This window comes from Glycine max, chromosome 9 (genome assembly GCF_000004515.6).
Source record: "Glycine max cultivar Williams 82 chromosome 9, Glycine_max_v4.0, whole genome shotgun sequence".
In the NCBI taxonomy this organism is placed as follows: domain Eukaryota; kingdom Viridiplantae; phylum Streptophyta; class Magnoliopsida; order Fabales; family Fabaceae; genus Glycine; species Glycine max.
The window spans coordinates 21062742-21086743 of record NC_038245.2 but is presented as its reverse complement, the minus strand read 5'-3'; the positions used below and the strand labels follow the sequence as shown (position 1 = coordinate 21086743).

General features: G+C 33.6%; 1 protein-coding gene, 1 long non-coding RNA gene and 1 other non-coding gene across 3 annotated transcripts; all 3 read right to left on the bottom strand.

Annotated features, from left to right (window-relative positions):
- Window positions 1-5265: 5265 nt before the first annotated feature.
- LOC100776645 (uncharacterized) lies at window positions 5266-6279 on the bottom strand. Its single transcript, XR_415939.4, has 2 exons — window positions 5980-6279; window positions 5266-5775 (listed from the first exon to the last, which is right to left on the bottom strand). It is a non-coding gene; the product is annotated as an uncharacterized lncRNA (long non-coding RNA).
- Window positions 6280-12897: 6618 nt separating this feature from the next.
- On the bottom strand, window positions 12898-14255 carry LOC100790877 (uncharacterized). The gene is made up of 4 exons (XR_005886335.1): window positions 13952-14255; window positions 13759-13860; window positions 13312-13646; window positions 12898-13027 (listed from the first exon to the last, which is right to left on the bottom strand). It is a non-coding gene; the product is annotated as an uncharacterized protein (transcript).
- Window positions 14256-15122: 867 nt separating this feature from the next.
- LOC100790353 (probable L-type lectin-domain containing receptor kinase S.5) lies at window positions 15123-17585 on the bottom strand. Its single transcript, XM_006587144.4, has one exon. The coding sequence runs from the start codon at window positions 17382-17384 to the stop codon at window positions 15369-15371; it is 2016 nt and encodes a 671-aa protein (XP_006587207.1). The 5' UTR covers window positions 17385-17585; the 3' UTR covers window positions 15123-15368.
- Between the last annotated feature and the right edge of the window lie 6417 nt (window positions 17586-24002).

Sequence of the window (24002 nt, the reverse complement as noted above, 5' to 3'; positions counted from 1 at the left end):
CAGTTCAACAAATGCACACACGAAGTTCCACAATTCCACAATTCTTTAAAATAGGCCTAACTCACAAAAAGTTCCCCAGTTGAGTCGCCAACTGTCGCAACATGCCATTTTGCGGGCGAGCGAAGGCAAGACTCACGGGTGCGCTTTCCAAAGGAGGAAAGATGCGCGGAGTCGCCACCAACGTTTATTTGTGGAAAACGTCGGAAAAACCGAAGGAAACCGGTCAAAATGAAAATTCTAAGTTCGGGAGTTGTATTTACGTTTGAGGAAGGTATTAGCACCTCTCACGTTTGTCCCAAAGGACAACAACCTATTTTTTAGAATTGTGGAAATTGCGTTACCTTAACTTTATTTCTTTTTATTTTTTGAGGTCGACAAAAGCGGGGCTTTTGCTCCTACGTACCCTCCATCGGAGAGGAAATCAGACCTACGTAGTTCTTTCTTATGCGTGAATTAAATGATTCTTTTTTTACTTGAAAGGTGATCATTTTAAGGCGTTGGACCTTAAAAATGATCCATTTTACTTGGTAAGAAACTGAAATGATAAACTTTCAAAATCCTATTTTTTGTGGACGAGCTTGACTAAGCGAGTTGATTTTAGCCTTAGTTTCACTTTAGTTATTAGTCAATTCAATTAAGAATGAGAAATCCCAAAGAGAAAACGTCCGATTGATTTTTCGCTTTATTTTACTAAAAGGTATTTTTTTTATTATTATATTATTATTTTACCTCTTTTTTGATTTCCAACGTGGTTACGGCACGACCGAACGGTCGGAATTCATTTTAACCGAAATTAACGGATGATACAATTCAAACGATCGGTGGAAATTTATTTTATTTTTAGATTAGGCGAGAAATGACTTAAATAAATGACTTAAGCACGTCAAAAGGGGGTATAAAAAGCGAATGAAAACGAGAATAAAAATACATGAAACAAAATATGGACCACCAAGGGTACATAGAATGAATTGAAAAGCTCGGTTTGAGGTACTTACCCGTTGAAGACTGAAGAAAACGAAGAACGAACGATGAATCTTGAAGAACGGTCGAGAATCTTCGCGTAATTACTCACGGAAACGTTACGGAAGCGCCTCGGCTTGGATTTTCTTCACGGAAATAATTTTCCTCGGCAATTTCGAGAGAATGAGAAGTGCCAAGAAGGCTGAACCCTTTTCTTCTTCACTCCTCCCCGTATTTATAGCAAAATAGGGGAGGAGCTTGCCACCCAGCTCGCCCAGGCGAGCTCAGCTCGCCCAAGCAAGCAAGGTTGCTTCCTCCAGAAGCAACAGCCTTCTGGAGGAAGAATCTGGAAGGCCCAAGTGGACCAGATTGCTATTTGTACCCCCTTTTTACTAAATGCACCCCTTCTACTTTTTTGGTAATTCTTTTTCCGTAACGTTACGAAACTTCACGAATTTCGTAGCGATACTTATTTTCCTTCCGCAAGGTTACGAATCCTTACGGATTATGTATTTACTCTTTTTTAGCTTTCGAAGAAGTTACGGAAACTCACGGATTGCGCAAAAACACCTTTTTTCGATTTCCGCCACATTACGGAATTTCATGGATCGCGTAAGCCTGCTTCCTTTTGATTTCTGACACGTCTCGGGACTTCACTTATTGTGCAACAAAGGACGCCAAGTAATCCCAAAGCGGCTAACCAAATGTTGCATGTCATCAAGTAATAATCCCCGGACGAAATTAGGGTATGACATACCCACGTCTTTGAAAACACAATAGATGCTTTACCAACAAAATTGACATTGAATTGTTAACTCACAATTTAAATTCAAGTTTGAAAGTAATAATGAACGTCTGGTGCACCAGGTAACAGAGTAAAATCACAATCGAAATTCACAATACTATACACTATATTGATAAAAGCAAGATTACAATAGTGACATGTGTCAATAAACATCAATGAGACAAATATTCAAACAACTATGAATAACACCAAATTCAATCCCAATACTATGACATTCTTGGGAGAAACAAACACTCAGACCATTTTTAACTCGAGATTAGTATTCATTTTTCCAAATGGATCAATCATTTACAACCAAACTAGTGTTTATTTTCAGTGTCCTACTCCAATATCGATGCGAGTTCCTGACGAGTGTTCTTTTGAGACACTGAAGAGTAGAATTAACAACACCCTTCGACTAACCAATGACCAATTTATGGGTGAAATCTACTATTGACAACCATCCATAGATGCAGGTTAACAATTTTTTTTTTCATTCTCTGCAATTGAAAAATGATGATGATGTTTGCACAATGTTAATGTGTAATGAAAAATACTCATGTGTTGACCCTATAAAATTATTATGTACCATCAACAGAACATCCGATGGTGTGCTCAACCTACTTCGATCCACCATCACTCCTACTCATGATGCAATGTTGTATTACAACAACAAGCGAAAGATACCACGACAAGACAATTTTTTGGGTTACTTCTTCACTGGAACATACCCAATAAGATTTAAAATTCTTTTGGGATGTAACATCGAAAAACTCAAGGATGTCATCAAGCAAGTTGTACCTATAGAGGTTCCCCCTAATGGAATTCATGAATCACGATTGGTGTTATGCTTTTGGAATTCATGAATAATAGAGTTGAAAATCAATGAAGACGTGTTAAAGGTGTTAATAGAATCCAACTACTAGAAGCATTTTTGTCCAATAGAAATTTTAATTATATTTAACAAACTAATAATTCAACTGTTAGAAGAAGACATGTCCACTGCGTAACACCTTCCAAACTATGATTAGTTTTGTCATTTTCATGTTTGAATTGTTATTATTAGTATATTCCGTTATTTTCATTTTATTTTGTTTCAATTTCATTTTACTATTTTCAATTGTTATTGATAGTATTTTCCATTATTTGAGAGTTTTAATTTCTTTATAGAATATAACTAACATTTGATAATTATATATTCATTGTGTTCTTTATAAAGCATATTTAAGAAAAATCAAAAGTTCAAAAGTCTTGTATAAATTAATTATTATCAAACCAAAAATATTATCAATTTTTAAATATTAAATAATATAAGCAAAAAAATATATTTAATAAATCATTTTCTTAAAAAATATTTTTTTAAAAAAATTTAAAATTATTTTTTAAATAAAAAATATTTTTTTTATAAAATATAATATTCATAATATATAAAGTACAAAAGTCGGGTACTCAATTCTAAACTTCTTAACTTCCTTATATTATAATTTAAACTAATAAAATTAAAATTTTTAAAAGAAAAAATTAATTTTTTTTAAAAAACCCCTTGAGAAGTCAGGTTGCCAAATCCTGACTTCTCATTGTCCTAGCAAAGTGGCACAATTCAGGCATTAAAACAAAAAGAGGTGTATTTTGGGATTTAATAGGAGAGAAGGTGTGTACTTTGATAAAAAAAAGTCCGCGTCTAGCCGTTATGGGCCCAAGAAATTAGGCATAAACCCTTCACAGTGGGCACCTAGCCCATTTTGCATCTTGCTGGGATCAACACTAAGCAAAGATCCACCAGAGTCAAAGATGACTTAGATCCAGCCATATATGGTGTAACGACTTTATAAGGATCCACACCTCACCTGGATCAATAGTAAGGATGGACACAAAGCCCATAAATGTAATGATGCATGACAAATTATTAAGTCTTTCTCTTTATTAGCTGTTAAGATGAGAGTACTCGAGATGAGTTTTAAGAAGATAAGCCCTTATCCATGAAACATCTATCTTTCCTCAACCTTATTAAGATCTTTCACAATTTTTTTTAAAGCATGAGTATTTACACTGTAATTCCTTTAGAAAATTTAAAAGGAACTAACATGTTAGAAAAGACTCTGAAGGGCACCTAGACCTTGGCCAAATGGCTAGGCACTCACTTACAACTAAATACTTATTTTATAAATCATGATTAATCACTTGTACCTTTGAGTATTTATGCATATCTCTTGGTTTTCATGAACTATATGCAAGTTTGATTTGGGATTGTTATGCCTTATCTTTAAATTATTAACACTCATTCTTAGGGCATAGACTATAGTCAAATGTGGCTAAGAGAAATAAAGGTAAGTATATAATGGGTAGTTCTAATTTAGGCCATGTCACATAGTTGATGTTTTAAGAATGGCTAAACCTTGTGAATTTATAGAATATTTTACTAATACTAAGCCATGATTATGCAGTCAAACATTTAAACACCAGTCCTTCCAACCTAAAATGTGCAGGGTAAATATTTCTCCAGCCATAACATGAATACAAATGGATTGAAAACAACAAAAGGACCACTTTATGCAGAAAATTCTGCACCGTACCCACTGGGACAAGGTTGCCATTTTAATCACCAAAAACTCCATATAAGTTTAAAAATTATGGGACCACACGGACTAATTAGAGGACATCTGGAGTTATAGAATAGCAAAGGATCACTCCATAATTCACCCAAGAATTGCTTCCTCAAGACTGACCAAAACAGGTCAGTTTTACTTTCAAGTTAGAAAATATGCATAATTTTACTGTTTCAAGTTTATCACTTCTAGCTCATTTAAACTACCTATTTGGGCTTAAAAACAGAACAAAGGAATACCTATTTTACATAAATCTGAAGTCTCCCCCCATTGCTCAATAATCAAAGGTACACCTATTTTTGGTAGGTTAGACCATAGATACCTTACTTAAGCCAAAAGAGAACAAACACTGAAACTAGTCTGCATAACATGCCTTGCAACCTGTCTGGTGGAAATATACAGTAAATATTCTATATAAACTGAAAATTAAATTATGAGACCAGTGAGGCTGAGAATAGGACTTCCGGATCTAGAGTCTCTTAAATATCAAGTACTAACTCTTACAGACCTTTACGCACGAACTCCTGCAAGACAGCCTATCTGCCGTCAAAATTTGGCAGCAACTACTACATTGTAATTCTAAGTTTTCTTGAAGTTTTGACCATCCCACTCTTAACTTTTCTCAAACCCTTCGTGCTAAGCTTTTTAATCATTAGAATTAGTTTTTAGAAGATTTTACCTTTTTTGGTTCAAAACTCTCTAGTTAAATATAGGTCCACTCAGATTCTCACACATATATAATAACACTAATGTCTCTTTTATTCTCATTACTTATTGGTTAATAGGCTACCTTGTTGGTCTACTTAATCAGCCACTAAGCTGTCCTAAATTCTTCAACCAGCCATCTACACAAGTTTATCAAATCCATAACATTCAATCCTAACCATTAACTCCTTCGTGCTCCAAGAATCAATATGCAAAATCAGTTGCTTCATAAGATATTCTACAATAAGCACTTACACATACAATCATCCACTCATACACATGCTATCATCACAATTATCCATTTCTTGACTTTCCTGTGGCCTGTAGGTTAGATCTATTAGCCACCCTACCCTCAGACTCCAAAGCCATGTGAGGGCCATTCTTAAGTCCCCTTGGCATTTCCTAGCACATCACAACATCAATCAAACAATGTCACAATACCAAACAACTCAAATATCGAGTAACTTGCATTTTCCAATGCAATCATTTGGAGTCATAGGTTGTTGATAGCAAGATGCTCCAAACCAAAATTAAATGTCCACAGGAAGTGGACCATCTCACATACCCGCTTCCTTGTTTGATGTGGAGTCTACTTACTACTCTCTAGCGTTCATTCGAGCTCCTGCACACTTTGCCTTTTGAACTTGCGATTAACGTAACTTGCAGCACGAGTGTCCGTTCGACACGTATGACCCATAAAAAAGAAGCCTGTGACGAACACTACATAGTAATGTAGTTGCATGTGAGATTAGAGAAATGCAAACTAACATGACAAGCCATACAGAATTGGGGTTTAGAATGATAATTAGGAAAAGGGAGACATTTTGAAAGCCCGATCACACCACTGTGATCGATTGTGCGAAATGGAAAAGTGCACAGAGAAAATAAAGAGTAATTAAGAAGCCAACAGTGATTTGTGATTACCTCGTAGAATCGGGATCGAGGGCGTGCTAGGAGCTTTAATTAGACGAATTTTTTCACCAATCAGAATAACAAAATCCAACCCATGGCAGAAAAGGCTGAGAACCGTGAGATGCAAAGCAAGAAGATGAAGAATCAGCAGTGTGGTGCCTCTTGGATGCTTGAGCGTGGCTATGTCTTGCATGCAAGGAGGAGAATTTAGAAATTTTAGAGGAGGAAAAGGCTGTAGGGGGATTCCGTGAGGGGCTGCTGGAGGAAAACAATTAGGATTAGTTTGTGATTTAAATCACCATCTATAACTATAGGCATGATATGCATGCTTATTGAAACTCTTATAACAACATATGTCTTTAATAAAACTAAAATTATAATAAAGCACTTCATTAATGAATAGCTTAATTTTAATAAAACTCTACTTAATATACCCTATACCTTCATATCCAAATTTATAAAACAAGTTACTATAGAAACTAATATTTTAAATCAACATACTTTAATTCATAAAAGAGTTGCATCGAAACTAATAATTTAAAATATCATTTTATTATTGTAACAAAACATTTATAATATGAGTACACTAGCTAAAAACTCAATTGTTAGCTTGAGTAATTTATAAAAGATATAGATATGACTTACATTTTATATAGTAGATGTCATATTAGTTATTAGCATGTAACAATTATGATCTTAATCTAATAAGACATTAGTGTTATGGTTACTTAGCTTTAAAAACTTAATTTTAACCAATGTAAACTAATAAAGTATATTTTTTTCCTTCGGTTATGAGATTAACGCTATGCATTAAAATCTTAATTTAAAGAGGCATGAGCATATCAATAAAAATAGCTTTTGTAATATAGTACCTTGAAATTTAATTTTGATGTAAAATAATTATAATACTTTAAGAGGCTTTCTTGAAAATCCTTGAAAATATATACATAATTCTATTTATAGAAGTATTTAAAATATATAGATCCATTAACCTATTGAGGTTATATGGGTAAAGCTTCAGTAGTGAGCAAGTATATTTTCCTTAGCATGACTCAAGGTGCTTATAGTAGTTCACTTCCTAAGATTAAAAAATTCAGGATGTTACAATTATTATTATTATGTGTGATGGTGAAAATTAGAAAATAAGTTTTGAGGACTTACAAAAATTTAATAAATAACTTCTCACAATAATTATAAACCAATAAGATTCATGGATGTGAATTCTTTTTATTCAAACTATTAACTTCTTGTGTTTTGCATTGTGAAAAGTTAGTTTATTTATATTCCGTAACAATCCTAACAAAAACACAACTTCCTAAATGTGGTTTCCTATAACAAATCTGAAAACACATAACAATTATGCATTTTTATGATAAATAATGAAGATTTGCATGCAAAACATATAATTTTACGGAAGATGTTCAATTAAACCATGTTCAAAAATGACATTAGTAAAAAATTAAATAAAGAAAGAATTATCAAAAGAAGAATAAGTTATATATGAAAAGGAGAATGAGTTGTAGAAAGATGAACAATTTAAAGAAAAAGATACTTTTTCTTATCAACAGTAAAAGCAAGAGCCATTGAAAAAGGAGTCATAGGAAGTGAAGGAGTCATATATAGGCAAAGAAGATATCATAGAAAGTAGAATCAATTATGAAAACAATTGCATTAATACGAAGTTGGATAAGAACATATTTTTCTTCTCAGGGAATCTGTAGTCATTTCAACGTGCAACATGGTGATGTTACAAAGATGTTGTGTAAGTGTTTCTAATCAAATAAAATGGTTGTAGGACCTCTTATTTATAGATTTCCTATTTTAATGGTCTAATAATATGATTTTGAGACGTTTACAATGGTTCCTAACTTCTTATTTATGATTTTAACACTTGTCTTCATAATACTCAGTTTAATTGGTAACCACCAAAACCTATCTTTTGACAACTTTTTGATGATGCTTCTGAAGATATAACTGTCATAAACTAATTTTGAGCGCTTTCGTGAATTCGTTCCTCGAATATGCTATCTTTGAAAATGTACTTGGTCTTTAGATTGAAAAGATCTTCAAGGTCTTCTTAGTCTCGTCTAACACTTATCATGTGTTTGGATGGAGATATTTAACAAGTTAATTCATTTTTTTTATAGAATTTAAATTGCTTCATAGAAAAATATCTTGTTTAGATAGAATATTTGAAAAGAAATTTAAATTATGATATTTTTGCAAGATATTTTAAACAATTAAAATGTTAGAATTTCAAATTCTCTAAAAATCTGTGAAATTAGAATTTATTTTTCGTTGAAGCTCTCTCTCTCCACTCTGTCTCTCTCGATGTCGCTCTCTGGCTCAATGCTCGCAAGTTGCAATGATGGTTATGCTTTAGCAAGGCTCGCATTCTCTCTCGCGATCGCTTTTTCTCTCCCTCTCCCATGTGATCATTTTCTTGCCCTCTTTCTCTCCTGCAAGATCGCTTCTCTCTCTCCAATTCAGAGCTCTCTCTCTCTCTCTCTCTCTCTCTCTCTCTCTCTCTCACAGTGGTTTGTCCATGTATACTCTCTCATTTAGGTAATCAAGGTTTTTCTTCTTGATTTTGTTTGTTTGTGTTTCAATTCTATTGTTTGATTTCATTAAGTAATTTACATTTCATCTCTATTATATAGGGTTTTTTTGTTGTATTTTCATGAAACATTTGTTGGATTTGCATGTGTTTGTTTGATTTTATTGTTGATTATGAATGCAATCAGTATTTAGTTTGTAATATTCTCGTTTGCATGATTGTTTGGAACCATCCAGTGGTGAGTCTGATTGCTTATTTGTTATGTTTTTTGCTCTCACACTTTGTATCTGAACCAATCAATGGTGTAGAAAGCATTACGTTTTCACTTTATAGCATATATCAGATAGCTATTGAACACCTGTTTTGAAGAAAAAAACTTTTTTTTGCCTATTAATCATAGGGTTTGTAGGTTTCATTTTCTACTTTGTTTGATTTCATTGTCTTGCTACATGCAATTCATTCTTGTGTTTGAGACTGAGGTTGAAGGTGCATTTTAATGAAATTTTTGGGAACTGATTTCGTTGATTGATTGAGGTTACATGAACAATTTGTTGAAAATATATACAATAGAGATTGTGCAGCTTGGTGCCTACAATTGTGGAGAACAATTCAAGCAGCTTCATGAACTTTGAATCACATTTATTGGGTGTCTTTAACCCTTGTTGCTTTTTTTTTTTGTTTTGAGAAATGCATCAATGCACCAAGGCAACATTTAATCCTTCATTAAGCACCTAAACCAGCCAAATGATGATGTACGTGAAGTGTAGATTCTTCATGGTTATGCAGAATTCTTACAAGTTGCTCCATTAATAAGCCTATTGGAAGCCATCATTGATCAATTTAGGTGCTTTGGGCATATGTACGTATTGTTACTAACATGTTAGTTGATGCTTAGGGGTAGAGATAAATAGAACATAGTCATGCTAGAGATGACTCAAATGTTCTACTTTACAACATTTTTCTTTTTCTATTTAATTAGAAGTACTTAGAAATATCACCATAAAAATGTTTACCTTTTAACATTTTGTGAGTTAGGTATGTGAGATTTTGGAATTTTGGTTAGGCTAGAAATGGATCCAATTGAATCTCAAGGATGGATTTTTTTTTTGGGTGACTGATAAAAAAATATATAATTGAGTATAGTTACTTACACATGCACTTGTTAAAAGGCTTACAAGAAAATTTAATGATTGAATCACCATTGAGATATTGTGTTTTGGCTCTGTAGTTTATCCACTTTATTGATTTAGAGCTTGTTCAATCATACTCTATCTGAAAAAAGAATTTACCTTTTGATTTTGGAGTCATATGATTCATTATGTTGATCATATTAATAATAATACACCATTCACCTCTACATGGATTGAATCTCTTAGATACTAACCACTTTAGTTTCGTCCTAAGTTTTGTTTGTTTGGTATTCTTTGCCTCCTACTTTTGTTAGTTTGCACCATTTTTAGAAATATGTTTGTACAATCAGTTGCAAGTCTTCCTTAATCCCAATGATTTTTACTCTTAAGTGCAAAACAAATCATCCTTTATACATTTTCTATTACTACTTCTAGTTCTAGAGACTTTGGCATAAATTTGATCTCTCTTTTTATTTGAATAAAATCAGAATACATCTCTAATTCACTGGTTTAGTATTTTTATTTTTTATTCGTAAATTGATGAGTAATCCAAGTCTTCATTTGATCTTGTGCTGATATAAATATTTATTATACATAATATCGATCAATGCTTGTACTACTGCCCAAGACCATACATAGGATGAAGACCATCCAGTCCAATCTGAAATTTCCAGGCCAAAGATTATTCAGACCTACTCTGCATAAGTCAATGAGCCAATAGGAATAGAATGTGTTGCCCTCTCATCATTATCTAGGTTGTTTAGTTGTGGAGAGAATATGAGAGTTGTACAACTAATGACTTATGCTTTCAAAGTTTCAATTCATAGTTGTCCTTGTAAAAATATTGAATAGTTAGAAATTGTATGCTTTGCTAAAATTATAAGTTGTTATCTCACTTATTTGTATGCATTTCTTTTACTTATTTTTCATGATTTTATTTACTGAATTTATTTTCTCATGATTTGATTCGTATCATGAATATTTTATAAATTTATAAATGAAGGTTCTTATATGGTGGTGCTTGTAAATTCTTTATATTTGTATTTTTGAATTATTATTAAAGTTATTTTGAATTATGATATGTTTAAAAATTAGTTAATATTTATTTTCAATAAAGTTCAATATTGAAATTTTAATTTTTAAATAAATATTAAAAACAAAATTTTACATATAGAGGATATTGAATTACTCTATCCAAACAAGCAAATTGAAATACAAGAAATTTGAAATACTTAATTCAAAAAAATTATTTGTAAATTGAAGGGAATTCAATTACAAGTAATCCAAATGCTATTTTAATTTCCTTAAATTGTTAGAATTCTTCATCCAAACACTGGGTTAATCATTTCAAGCCAAACTTCAAAGTATTCTTGTTGGATAAATTTTTGAGGAGAATGGTTTTCGAACATTTTATTTTAAATGCTAGCTATATTGTTCTGGCCATTACCTCAGTGTGACTTTAAAATAAATCACACAAGTGTGTATTATATAGTCCAATCATGAAATGCCATTTGGATTATATAGCCACATCAACCAATCAAATTTTGTAATTCAAATCCGAAGTTTTATATTTTTATATTTTGGTTTTTAATTCAATATTTTATTAAAAGACTACTTTCACTACTAGAAAAATAGCATTTTACACCGGTGCAAAATGTCCTTCAAAGACGGTGGACGCGCGTCTTTGAAACTAATGCCGCTGTAGAGGGTGGATATTTCTACGACGGTCGTAAAAGGACCGTCTTAGAAACACATGATAAACAAAGTCATATGAACGACTTTGTTTATCACGTGTTCTACGACGGTCCTTCTATGACAGATGTAGTTTGTTACGTGTTCTACAACGACCCTTTTACGACCGATGTAGAAAGCTTTGTTAACTAAAAAAAGATATTGTCTCCTCCCAATGCCATCCATGGTATTGCCAAAGTACAATTCAAATCATGCAACCGAAAAAAGATGATGCACATAAACAAAGCCAATAAGAGGTCTGCAAAGAAAACTTCATTTTAGATGTTAGGAGATGGTGTCAAACTTAACTAACATATAGAAGATAGCTAAAAAACATAAAAAGGAACAACACAAAGAAGATAATTCACAAGAGCGATTGCTAATGATCTGAAATACTAGCAACCAAGTTAATCTCAAAGAAGATATTTCAGGAGAGCAATTTTGCAAGAAATTAAAACTTTAAAGTACATGGAATTGACAATACAAGTATAATCTTAAAGTTCGGCACAGAATGATGCAATGGTTCTGATGCTACCAACAACATCATTTGCCACTTGACTTGCCTCTTCATACTTTACCTACACAGCAGACAAAATATTCTCATGATGTCCATAATGCATAATTTCATTAATGGAATTGACAAAGTTGCAAGTAAAAATATTTAACATATTAGAAACATAAAAAATTCTATATTTAACAACTAGAAAAATTAATGATATTATAAAAAAAATAGAATTACCCATTCATCATTTGTTAATGTAGTATTTGATGGCAGAGTATCATTTAAATAGTAGCATGCTTTTTATTGGTAGAGAACATAGTATCATCCACTATATTAAGCTATATATATCTTTTTACTCTATCTTAGCAACCACATAAAGAATTAAACTAATTCTCAAAATACAAACTAATGTACCGTGTACGGAGGAGTATAAGAAGGTGTCCTTGTTGCAGTCTATTTATTTATTGAAAAAAAACTCACTTATTTTAGTAAATCCTTTTTCTTAAAATAATTAACTATATTTTGTTAATAATATAACTAACATAGATTGTCACTCTCAAAAAAATATATATCCTGTGCAAAGCTCAGGCTAAAATATTACTTTCAAAAGCAATTGAAACCTTTAATTAGATAGGGAAAAAAAGAAATTATATGTAATAAATCAAAGCAATCTAGAATTTAATGATTCCTATGAACGGATTTAAACACCATCTTTTGATTTTGATAACAATAGATAAAGTAAAAACAATATAGAATAGGGGGGAAAATGAATGGTCCAATCATGTATCAACTGCCAAGCAAAACCCATCTGAATCAATTTAAAAAATACATGCAGCCTTTAACTAACCGCAGGAAAAAAAAAAGTTTGCCAATTGCATGAAAGTAATATTTTAGCCTGAGCTTTGCAACCAGGACTAACATGCAACCAGGACAAGAAACATTCAACAGATTCTATCTTTCAACAGAATCTTAACAGGCCTTGCATGAAAGCTCATTTAAGATTAGAAAAATACCTAGTGTATGCTGAAATTATTTCATATTTTGTGAAACTATCCTCTTGAGAGCCAATCTCATGAAGATATAGACAATCTGGATTGCTGCAAGGCTGGTCATCAAGATCTATCCCCAATCAAGCTTTAACTAATGAAAGAACAAATTATAATTAATAAGGAATTAGTAAATTTCAAACCATGTTTCTGAGCCATGCATGACAATATTTAGTGGATCCAAAACAAGCCCTGCAAATGCATAAATTAAAACCTCAACCCTTTGCACAAATTAAAAAAAATCCAAAAATTACAATTGAATAAAACCAAGACACACATTGACATAACAATATAGTGAAACACACATTTCAGTTTCAGCATGTGCAACAAGGTCATTAACTAATAAGAACTACAATCAAATAAGAGAGAAAATTATACCTTGATCTTGGCCAACATTATCTTGAACCTATCAAAATCATTGAGGGATGCCCTTCTCTTTCTGACAATGAGTTTCCTGCCCCATGAACTCTTCTCTCACTTGGTCTTAACATCTGTTCATTAACAAGTAACATAAACAAATATTTTCAATTATAACCTAATGATAAAATTAACAATAACAATAATCGATAGAAAAGCAACGAAACAACATCCTCCATGGCTTTGACAAGATCTTTCTTCTTAGGGACCCTCTTAATGTCAATCTTAATGTCGGTTAGGGAAAGCCTTTTGAAATTGACTTGGGACCTCACCATATCAGGGGCATCGACAAGAGCCTAATATTATTAGGATTATCAACAAAGCAAGAACTAATTCTAAGAAAGCATGCAAATGGATGTGTGTAAATGTGAATAAAGGTAAGAACTTGGGTGGTGGTGGGGGAGTTACTCTGTTCTGGTCAATGACATCGACAATGACGACGAGCCTGCCATATTCCTTGTCGTAGTTGATTTGGGCAACCCTCCCGATCTCAACATACCTCTTGAAAGGCTGAACAAGAAACAGAGAAAACGCAGTTAAAATACGACAATATGAAAGAGAAGAAGTGGCGTAGAGTGAAAAAGAGAGGGAGAGGAATCACCATTTTGGTTGTAGATTGCAGAGAGGCAGACACAGTACATGCATCTAGGCGAAGCCACCTTCTCCGAGCTGGCGCACGATGCGGAAGCAGTTTTCGTTAATCCAAACATCACCTCCGCCATTCACGGAGTCATAAAGTGCGTTCAACCCAAACTCTGAGCTGACGCATGAGGGGTGGAGCATCTCGGAGGTGAGGTTGCGGCATAGGGCGCGCGACGTGGTGCCGTAGGGGGCGGATTGGTTGTTGTTGACGATTTTTCCGATTGTTGGTATAGATTTGAGGAGAATGGAGCGTAAATGATGGATTAGGGTGAGTGTTTTAGGGATTTTGAAATTATGAGTAGTGAAGGAGCGAAGTGTGCTGCCCAACAAGAGAGAGAAAGCGAAAAGGTTGCGCGCTGCCCAATGAAAGAATGAGAAAGTGTAAACGTTTAAAGACGGTGTTTTTACAAAATCGCCTTTGTATATAACTCAATTACTACAGTTTTTGAATAACCGCACTTAAACTCATAATATTAATGTGTTTAATTACAATACTGCCATTATCTTATTTTCAAAGACGTTTATGGCTGACCCTAGTTATTAGCGTGTCGTAATAAACCATTATTTTAGTAGTGTTTATCTCTAATTTTCCCAATTCAATCCCTAATTTCCTAACTCTATATGCTAGCCTTTGTGAGTCCCATGAGCGTTTGTTAGAAAGAAACCTTGAGTTAGGAAATTAGGGATTGAATAAGGAAGATTAAGGATAAAGTGGTCTTTTAATAGAACATTAAATTAAAAACCAAAATAAAAATAAAATAAAATTTGCTATAAGGTTGTGACTATATAATCCATGTGATGTTTCATTATTGAACTATACATAATACCTATTGTTGTAAATTATTTTAAAGTCTTTTTTGATACGTGAGAATCAAAGATAATATCAAAGAGATTTATAATAACTCACGCACATCATCAATCAATTGAGTTAGACTCCGTTAATCAAAGAAATTATATAAAGGAAATATAGAGCCCATGTGAAATGTGTAACTTAAAATATCAAATGTCCAAACCAAAGTATAATGAAATTCGAATAAAAGTAATTCTAATGTATATATTACGATAACATGATATTTTAATTTAAACAACCCATGCATCCCACTAGATTAAACATTACTTTTGAACGATTCAAGCAAATTTTCCATAATTAAAAAAAATTAAGATCATACATGCTAGAGGTCATTTATGCAGCAACAAGAACTGTACATGCAAAAGATTGAATGATACAAAATTTATACAACATATATATTATCACCTATGTACTCATTTACATAAAAAAAGATAAAATTAGAGAATGCAAGAACAATTCCAAATTAAATCACCAACTATAGCCTGGATATATATATTCCCAGCTTTGTTCAACACATTCAATTACATCATCTGCCAGTGAATTCAGTGAAGTGAGTGAGTGTACCCTGGATGAGGGAGTTATCTTCAGCTTCTTTGAATGATGGAGGCATAGCAGGCCACATGAAAACTGGTCTTTCCATAGGCACCTCAGGTGGGGGTGCTTCCCCATTCAGAACCTGAAGAACAGTTCTCATGGATGGCCTATGGTGTGGGTTTGGATGGCAACACGCCAAGCCAAGAACAAGAACACACTCCACTTCTTCCTCTTTAATCTCCTCCTTCTTCAGCCTTGCATCCACAGCACCAACTACTTTCTCCTTCCCATATAAGTCCCAAACCCAATACACAATGCTGTTTTTGTAGTCATCTTGTGCATACACACTCCCTGGCCTCCTTCCACACACAACCTCCAACACAAGAACCCCAAATGCATACACATCTGTCTCCACTGTTGCTCTTCCTGTGAGAAAGGTCTCTGGAGCCATGTACCCTGGTGTCCCTGCAATCTCCTTTGTAGAGTGGTGTGTTTCATTTCTCTGCTGAATGGTTCTTGCCAATCCAAAGTCTCCCAACTTGGCATTGTAGTCTGAGTCCAACATTATGTTGCTGGCCTTGATGTCTCTGTGAAGAACCCTCTTTTCACACCCATTGTGGAGATAGTCTAATGCTTGAGCCACACCATGAATCACACTGTGCCTTGTTTCCCAAGTCAGTGTTGAAGAACACCCCTCTTCAAGGGTGTTGTTACCAAAAATTTTGTCACCAAAGAGGTACTTGTCTAGGCTTCCTTTAGGCATGAACTCATACACAAGGAGAAGCTCTCTTTTCTCATAGCACCAACCCGTGAGTTTCACCAAATTCCTGTGGTGAAGGCTTCCAATTGTTGTCACTTCTGCCACAAATTCTTGCTTCCCTTGGCGTGAGTTCTTAGAGACTCTCTTCACAGCTACCTCTTTATTGTCCAATAGCCCCTTGTACACAGTTCCGAATCCACCTTCTCCAAGCTTGTTTTGAGGGCTGAATTCACCTGTTGCTTTTGTTATTTTCCTTAGCTCAAACTTCTTTGGAGCCATAGAGGAATATTGAATTTGGTCCTCTATCCTGGGATATGCATCTTCTGGCATTTCCATATGGCGCTTCCTTTGCCAATACAAGAAAAAGACCACCATTCCTCCTATGATGATGATAACAATCACTATCGGAACAGTGATATAAACCCACAAGAGGCTTTTATTATCATCATCAGCAATATCAACACCACTGAATTCCCATGATCTTACACAGTTCAGCTGCGTGTAGTTACTTGTTGAGGCTGAGAAACCAAGGTAAACCTCTTCTTGAAGATAGTTAGATAAATTAAGAGGTGGAGATACCAAAAGGGTCTCCATAGATTCTTCTGAAGCTCCATCCATGGCACCAAAAACTGATAATGTGTCATTGAAGTACTGAATGTGAATTTTGACATGTTCACCTGATGAAAGGTTGACCCGAGTGTTGATTAATGGAGCCTGTTTGATGGAATTGATGCTGTTTATGTTGATGCCAACATGGTTGTCAGGGCCATCTTGTGAGAAACTGTTTCTTGTGTCAAACTCCACTGCTAGAATCCCAGCTTGTGAAGTTCCATTGGAAGTAGCATTTACAATACCAAGCCATTCTCCTGAACTGTTTTCTGGGAGATTGGTATCTGAAGTTAAGATGAAGGCCAAGCCTTCTCCACCTGCAGGGGTAGTTTGGGGGTCGATGTTGAGCACAAAAGTGGTGTTGAAGGAAGCAGTTTGGTTCTTCTTCTGGCTCCAAAGTTTGTATGGCTTGTTGTAGAAAGCACGTCCAGAATAATTATGTATTGATTGTGCACGCGTATCTGGGGTCACTTGGATGGCTGATGAGAATATCTTTGAATTGTTGTTCAGCAATAAATGATCTTCATCCTTTCTTTCGAAGGTAGAGAAATTGAAAGATAAGCAGGTAACTTTGGTTAGGGATATTATAATGAAGATGATTGCTGCTAATTGATATTTGACTAACAAAGGGAGCTGCATATTTGTATTAGTGAAATCGCCTTGATTTGGAGGGTTTGTAATAATTTCGGACAAGCAGAAGGATCACCAACAGGGGATTAATTTCTGGCCAATTTTGAGTTATGAAATGTTTATCATACATAATTACTTGGTATTTATAAACCATAATTCAAGTTTTTATTTTTTAATTTTTTTTATGTAACTTATCTAAAATATCCTTGTCTTGTCTCTTTAGCTTATCTTTGTCGAGGAAACCTAGCCTCATGTGTCGTTGTTGAGGAATGAAGAAAAATCTCTATTTACCATTAAACTAATATTAGAACACTTATAAATCCAGCATACTAGATTTTTAAAACATCATCAGAGAATTTATTTATGAATTAAATATGAGCACATTGAAATTTAAAGGTAAAATTTAAGTTATGAGAAAAAGTATTATTAGGAAAGATAAAATCTTAGTCTATAATGATAAATAACAAAATCAGGAATGGACTAAAAATGATTTGAGTTTAGCTCGACTCAACTCGATAAAAAATGGTTTAGTTTAAAGTTTGATTGGAACTCGATATAAACTTTTATTTCCATCTCAAACTCAACTCGATTTAAACTTTTTTTTTTCAATATTTTTTTTACTAATAAAAAAAGAATATGTACAAAAGGAATAATAAGATATATTTCTAGCATTTCTCAAACATTGCTTTCATAATATATGCATTTAGGCAAACAGACTTAAACACTAACTAGATAAATGCTTAACATGCAAATATTTATGTAGAAGTTATTTTTATAATAAAAAATAGTCAAACTATATATTTTCATATAAGTTGTTTTCAAAACTATCTTTTGTTGAAGAGTTTATACACATAACATACACTATTTTCATAACTGCTCCTGATTAATTGTACAAGTGATTGTATGATAAAGATATTTTTAAATATTTCCTAATGCACCCTTAATGCATGTAAATAAAATGTTAGAGCTTGAATTGGAGCCCAAACATAGAATAGTTTTGATCTTTGACGACGACCTCTTTAGGAACGTACAAAGAAATTATCCTATTTCTTAATGTTTATTCAAAGCTATATAACGACATGTGATAGACATTCATGTACGGTTTTAACGACTTGTCTAAGTTCTGCTGATACCTCTTTAGGAAGAAAGAATTTATCCGATAGGACCCGTTCACAATTGAATCCAATTTTTTTCATAATTTTTATATATATCCGTAATAATGTGAAAAGAAAATCTAACTTCAAGAAATTGTTTAAAAATAGTAGTCACTTCTATTTTTCAATTGAATCCAATTTTTTTCATAATTTCGTTCACAATTGAATCCAATTTTTTTCATAATTTTTTTCATAGTAGTTTTGATTTTTTTGACCTTTTGCCTTAGGATTAGTCACTTCTATTTTTCAACGGAAGCAAGGAATATAACGGTTTAATTATTTATTTAATTTTTATAATTTTTAAATTTATTATTTTTAATTTTTATAATTAATAAGTGGATATTTTAGTTCCTAAAAGTTTAAATTTTAATTTTCACAAGATTTTTGTTAAAATTGTTTAACTAATAAAATTTTAAAAAAATTAACGACAAAAATCTTTTAAGAATTAAAACCTACACTTTCGGAACTAAAAGAAATACTTATTAAATTTTAAAAATTAAAAAATTTACATATTAATTATAGACTAAAAAATAAATTTAAAAAATAGAAGTAATAAATGAGTAATTAAACTTTTCATATTTGTTAATATTTATTCAAAGCTGACAATGACATTCATGTCCGGTTTTAATGACATTTCTAAGTTCTGCTAGTAATCCCTTGCTGTCATAGTTCCGAGTCAAAATCGATCTGTGCCACCGAAACTACCTAGAGTTTGTCCTCGCGAAGATATTTGACTGTGATAGCCTGGTAGGATCGACTAGTTAAGGATTAAATTACAAAATAATGATTAATTGACACAAATGATAATAATGTATGTTTTTCAGGTGATTTAGAATTTGAATTTTAATATTAAATATGAAATAAATTATATTAAAAAAACATTTTTATTATATGTACTTATAATTTTGATAAAAATTTGTTAATTTTTTAACCGTCAATATTTTATATTAATGTTAAGATCAGAAAAAAAACACAAAATGATGACTTTATTATTGGTTTTGCTTTAACTTGACGGATCCTTATATATAATAATAATAATAATAATAATAATAATAATAATAATAATAATAATAATAATAATAATAATAATAATAATAATAATAATAATAATAATAATAATAATAATAATAATAATAATAATAATAATAATAATAATAATAATAATAATAATATTTTATATTAATGTTATGATCAGAAAAAAAACACATGATGATGACTTTATTATTGGTTTTGCTTTAACTTGACGGATCCTTATATATAATAATAATAATAATAATAATAATAATAATAATAATAATTAATTATTATTATTATTATTATTATTATTATTATTATTATTATTATTATTATGATTATTATTATTATGATTATTATGATTATTATTATTATTATTATTATTATTATTATTATTATTATTATTATTATTATTATTATTATTATTATTATTATTATTATTATTATTATTATAGTATTCCATGAACAAGTTGCGCTGCCCTGCTCTTCCTTCTCTACGCAAAAATCACCTGGGAAGTTTCTTTGTTGCTGCTTCTGCAATTTGTTATTGGACCTTCAACTCTTTACACGATTTTCGTATTATTTTCTGTGGATTGGAATATTGGAATACTTCTCTTGTTGGAATTAAATATTTGTTACAATTTCATTCATGAATATTTGTCACAAATAAAAATAAAAATGATAAAAAATTGAAAAAAAAAGGAATATGTATTGCTTGAAAAGGAACAATCTCTAATGATAATAAGTGATATAAGATTAAATAAATATGGGTTATTATAGGATTATACATTATTTAAATTCAGTGATTTTGTTTGACCTACCTATTCAGGTAGACTCCAAGGTAGACATCATGTTTTGAACTCTGTATTCAACTCTTCATATAACTTTCCGAATCAAATTGTGATTGCCCAGATCTCTGAATGGACTGTGGCTCGAGGAATCCATACACATCGGAATTCCCCGCTCGCATACTTGTCTTAGTCAGATGCCTGTTGTTGTTAAGACAAAACTAATTATGTATGAATTTAAAACAATAACTTAGGTAATTAACAATAATATAAATTGACTTACAGAATCCACAACTGTATAATAGATATGCTGAGACATTGACCAGCGTGTGCAATTTCAGAGAAATCTTCGTGCTTGATGTACAACAGGAAGTCTTGATTAAACACCCCGAACACAGTAACATCCCACATAACCTGGAGAGGCTTCAAGAAAAGCTATGTGATGATCAATGTCATCAGATATAGGGGATCATCGACCTTATGATTCGGCCTATCTGGAGGTTTTGCTAGAGACACAGCTGCCTGTTTATCGAACATAGTTAATTAACATAATTTAATTACAGGGAAGAATTCAATTGAAAAAAAAGCATATAATGAGAGTAAAATACTTGGTCTGATACATGCTTCACGAGATGTGTCGGCCAAGCAAGGAAAGTGTTAAGTGTCTGCCCCACTGAAATAACCTTGTCAGTGGGTACAGGAACGGGAGCCTCTGCATCTTTAACCTCCTCAACACCTACCTTGACTTGGCCATGCAATAAAAGGATGTTGTGAACCGTTGTGGATCCCTCATAAACTCTTCCTAGGACAATCAGGCGAGAAGGATTGTCTTCGATGTACAACCCGCATTTGTTTGAGTCACCTGTCTCTGGATCGATCGGTGAAGGATCAACACAACTCTCCTTTGTGCTGACACGAGTAGCTGAGGGACCAACCTCAGGCTTCGGAGGCAGTGCAAGTCCCTGTGATTGGATCTGTGATTACAACTGGGACTACATCTGGCTGAAGGATAACATAAGCTGTCGAGTCACTTTTTCTATGATCGACTCCTCCAGCTAGTCCCTGATTTGTTGAGTCAGCTTCTTGAGTTCTTCGGGAGGCATGGAGGAGGAACTGCAGGAGTTTCATGGAGCGGATCCGAAGTATTGCTTGATGGTGACATCAGATCCAGCAGCACACACACGACCAGGGTGTTCTGGTCGCCCAATGGCAGCAGTCAGGAGATCCGGACGTCCATGGGGGACAAACAAACCCTGTGACGCCTGCTCCTCCAAAGAATCCTATACAGAACATATATATTTGTCCAAGGCATTCACAGAATAAACAAAGATAATTATAATTCTTAATTGAAAATGACTTACAATCTTCTTAGCGATTTCCTTTACTATCTCAGACGTCATCTGCCCAGTTTTCTCGGTGCGGGCCATCTTCCACTTCACGTGTCGTCTGATGGGAGATAGAGGGTCAATGACGCCTTCAGTGCTTCCAGACTGAGCAGCTTCCTCCAGTCTTTTCTTTGTCTTCTCAGCCATGAGCTTCTGTTCTAAATAGTCATAACCCCCATGAGACAACACGTGGGGGGCGGTGTTTTGCTTCTGGATGGCCTGTGCCTTTTTCCGCACATCCTGCAAAAATCGAACATTAATGAAAATCATTACTACAATGAATTATAAGAAGTGAATTTTTGGTGGAAAACAATAAAAATGACAAAGAACATACCTCCCACGAGGGGTCTCTGCGGGTTTGACAAAACTGAGCCCATTTCTCCTTGCTAATGCCGTATTTTTCACAGATAGTGTCCTCCACACCATCCTTGTCGGCTGCAAGTGCCTATTTCCTCGTCAAATCAGATTTAAACTGCCTTCACCGCTCCCCGACAGTCTAAAGAACTTTCTTCTTTGTCCTACTGTCAGAAGCTTCAGGGATTTCAAATTTCGCCTGACAAACAATAAATTAGGGCAAATTGTTAGTAAATTATAAATTTTGGCTAATAAAGAAAATCAAAGAAGAAAACTAAAATACCTAAATATCCTCCCATATCAAATCCTTCTGAGCAGCAGAGACTTCCTTCCAGGTCTTATATGTCACATTGACCTTATCACGAGCGACAATCCCCAAATATGTTCTTAATTTCTTCTTGTAGGGACTGTCGGCCTTGCCGGTCGCAGGATCAACGTGGACCACTGGTCTCTCTGCCTCAGGTGGTCTAGTGGCCAAGGATTGTAGTTGTGTGGCTTTGCGTGTCTGGTTCAAGGTAGACAGAGACACTGATGGTACTGCATGAGGAGGAGGAGAAGGAGGAGGAGGCAGAGGAGTCGAGGTAGGTGGAGTAGCCATGGTCCTGTAAAGAGAAAAACTTGAGTTAGTTAATATTATCAAAAAATTGAATCAGTTATGTAAATCAATTTACCGAAATCAAATACATAATTAGAAAATTACATTAGACGACGTTAATTAATTCTCCTTCACCATGATCATTACGATTAGCATGAACGTCGTCAGCTTCTTATTCTCTGACGACGTTAGGAGTCATTTGTGTGGACAAAGGACTAACATAAGTGTCCATGTATGAATCATCATCTTCTACATTAACACCAATTGTTTTCCCCTGTAGAATCACACACCACCTTTCATCACAAGGGTCTTGCACATAAAATACCTGTTTAGCTTGTTCTGCCATGATGAAAGGGTCATTGTGGTAAGCTATTTTCTTTAGGTCTACCAACGTAAATCCTACATCATCGGTCCGCACACATAGTTAAGCTCCCAAATTTCATCAATGAACCCAAAGTAAGGGATGGAAGCTACACAGGGATTGTCATCATGCACACTTGCAAAGTGTTGAGATTCAGCCTTTAGGGTGACCCCGCTATTTTTCATTGTACTTTTTTCGTCTTGTGCTTTTCTGTAAAGGAATACTTGTTTATGTCGTATCCTTGCCAAGTTATAACATTTCTTTTAGGCCCATCTGCTAGCTTTCTTAATGTTTCTGAAGCATTTTCATTAGCAAAGATTGTATCTTTAAACCAATCAGAGAAAGTCTTGTTATGCTTTTTCAAGACCCAGTTCTTTGACATTTTTGGATTATTTTGTTTGACTAAAGCTTCATGCTGAAGTATGTATGGCAAAACTTCATGACTGTTGTTTAACACATACAAGTGAGCTTGTAACAAATCTTCTACACTTGGAGTGATAACATGCAGTCCTCTTGAACCCTTACCGCTCACTCTGTCGTCATGGCGAGACTCAGGAAGGCCAACAAGTTTAGCCTTTTCAATGTACTCTGAACAAAATTCCATGGCTTCTTCTGCAATGTACCTTTCAACAATAGATGCTTCCGAACGATGTAGATTCTTGGTATACCCTTTTAAGATCTTCATGTATCGCTCAACTGGGTACATCCACCGCAAATAAATAGGACCACAACATTTGATTTCTTTGACCAGATGATCAATTAAGTGAATCATGATGTCAAAGAAAGCAGGAGGAAAATACATCTCTAACTGGCACAATATAATTGCGGCTTCATTTTCCAGGACATCAAACTTGACAGGATCAAGGACTTTGCTCTACATATGGCATTGAAGAAAAAGCACAGGCGAGTTATGGCTAACCTGAATTTGTTAGACAAAATGTCTCGTATGGCCACGACTAACAATTGTTGCATCAAC

Coding starts and splice junctions, on each gene's coding strand:
- LOC100790353 (XM_006587144.4), bottom strand. CDS start 17,384: ATGCAGCTCCCTTTGTTAGTCAAATATCAATTAGCAGCAATCATCTTC.